At 41.1% G+C, this 1,913-nt stretch overlaps 1 protein-coding gene across 1 annotated transcript in view; it reads right to left on the bottom strand.

The window, feature by feature from the left end:
- Positions 1 to 866: 866 nt before the first annotated feature.
- apoeb (apolipoprotein Eb) overlaps positions 867 to 1,913 on the bottom strand; it is a 2,350-nt gene continuing 1,303 nt past the window's right edge. The window contains exon 5 of the mRNA XM_032518797.1: positions 867 to 1,913. Within this exon, the coding sequence (XP_032374688.1) occupies positions 1,565 to 1,913 (349 nt within the window). The 3' untranslated portion in view covers positions 867 to 1,564.

Here is a 1,913-nt window from a genome sequence, read left to right as displayed (position 1 = left end):
TATGGCATGCAACAAATGATTTCCTTCCAGGAACAAACATTGCAGTTTAATGATATGCATCTTAAGCCAACTTGTGGATGCACATGCTTGATAACATGTATGTACATGTGGGTACACTGTTTACAAAGTGTGTGGGCATGTACTAATATATTTTATTGGCATGTCTAAGAAAATATTTATATACAAATGCACTGATGCATGGCTTATGAAAGGTAGAAATGATAGTTTTCACATTAAGTCAATTCAATCAAGGGCACAGTGTGTTCCCAAATGCCTTCTTGGATCAAGAGAAAGCAATCTGGAAACAGATCTGAACAAGTCCAAACGAGAAAAACGGAAGACCAAGGGCTGTGGTGGGTGGCTGTATGTATGAAGAGAGCAAATTGAGAAAGGGACAGGATTTGGATGGAGAACAGCTGAAAAAGAGCAAATACCTTCTTTTTTAACTTTAAGATTCATTACTTCTTTACATTTAAGACACTATTCAACAAAGAAGAAGTGTTTGTGTGTCAGGAGGAGGTTGGGGAAACACTGTAATTGCCAAATAGCTTTATATGAATTCCCTTTTTTTTAATTAACCCCTGAAGCCTAACCTGCTAAATTTAACGTGTAAGGATAGTTACATTTAAGTTTGTTAGAAGTTGATTAGGCTGATAGTTTTATCATATTTGGTGCCTTTAAGAGTGTCATTTTTCTAGAGAATATTTTAGACATTTTCAACAATATTAAAATTGCTGTAGAGACTTCATGTACAATAGTGACCAGTGGTGTCTTAGTGAAGTCTCCACTTGTTAGCATAACTGAACCTCTTCTTAAATAATGGATGACTCTTTAATGTTCAATCAGAAAACGGTGGAAACAAAGCATATTTTCTAGGTTCTTTATTCACTCAGCACTGTTTAGCACACTGGCAGTGCACATACAGTGAGCAGCATAGTGGGCATATGACACGTGACACACAAGTGGCACTCTGAAGGACAGACAGGCAGCATTACACTTTGATTGTCAGAAATGCATCAAGTCGTTTTACATTCCAATTCTCCGTGAAGCACAAGAAGAAATACAGACAATACAGTTCACTGAGCAGACACATTACAGTAGGTGCCATCATCATTGAGTACATTTATTGAAATGAAAGACAGTTGTGTTTGGTGCATTTAGGGATTATAGCCCTACTTATCCCTGCCTATGAGGTTTAGTTGTTATAACCAAACAAAATGTAGAAAACTAAATACAAAACCTTGTGAGGGTGGGATAGACAGCTAGAACAGTAGAAAAGCAAAGCATATTACAAATAATTGTTTCCTGTTTGTGTATTAAAGGCTGTTATTGAATGGGTTGCTTGTGTTCAGGGATCAAGGGAGTTGACAAGAGAAGAAAAGGTGACAATAAAAGAACCTAAAACCGATGTTTATCTGTTGTTTTGTAAAAGACGCACCTCATTCCCCATTCTTCATCTCAGCAACCCCCTTATCCTGAACAGTAGAGCACCCACATGAAGATATTATCAGTAACCCTCAACTCCCCCCTCTTTGCCAGAGTATTAAGAAATCAGTGTCTTTCTTTATGCAGCAGCGGCCGTCTCCTTGACCTTCTCCATGATGTTCTCAATCTGCTCACGGATCTGGGTTGCAAAGGGGGAGATCATGTCGGTCAGCTGGTCGATTTTACCTTCCAGGGAGGTGCGCAGTTCCTGGGCGGTGGATTCCAGCTGGGTCTTGATGCCCTCAGCCTGGGTCTCCAGCTGCAGGCCCAAGTGATCAGCCTGGGTCTTCAGCATGGTGGAGATGTCACTCAGCTTCTTGGATGCAGTGTCACTGGCCTGCTGGACGTAGGGCTCAACATTCTCCTTCACGGCGTCCATGTTCTGGGAGGTGCGGGACTGGAGCTCACTGACGTAGGTGGCCACAGTG

This window comes from Etheostoma spectabile, chromosome 6 (genome assembly GCF_008692095.1).
Source record: "Etheostoma spectabile isolate EspeVRDwgs_2016 chromosome 6, UIUC_Espe_1.0, whole genome shotgun sequence".
Taxonomy (NCBI): Eukaryota; Metazoa; Chordata; class Actinopteri; order Perciformes; family Percidae; genus Etheostoma; species Etheostoma spectabile.
The sequence above is the reverse complement of the archived record's forward strand: the minus strand, read 5'-3'. Positions and strand labels throughout refer to the sequence as shown.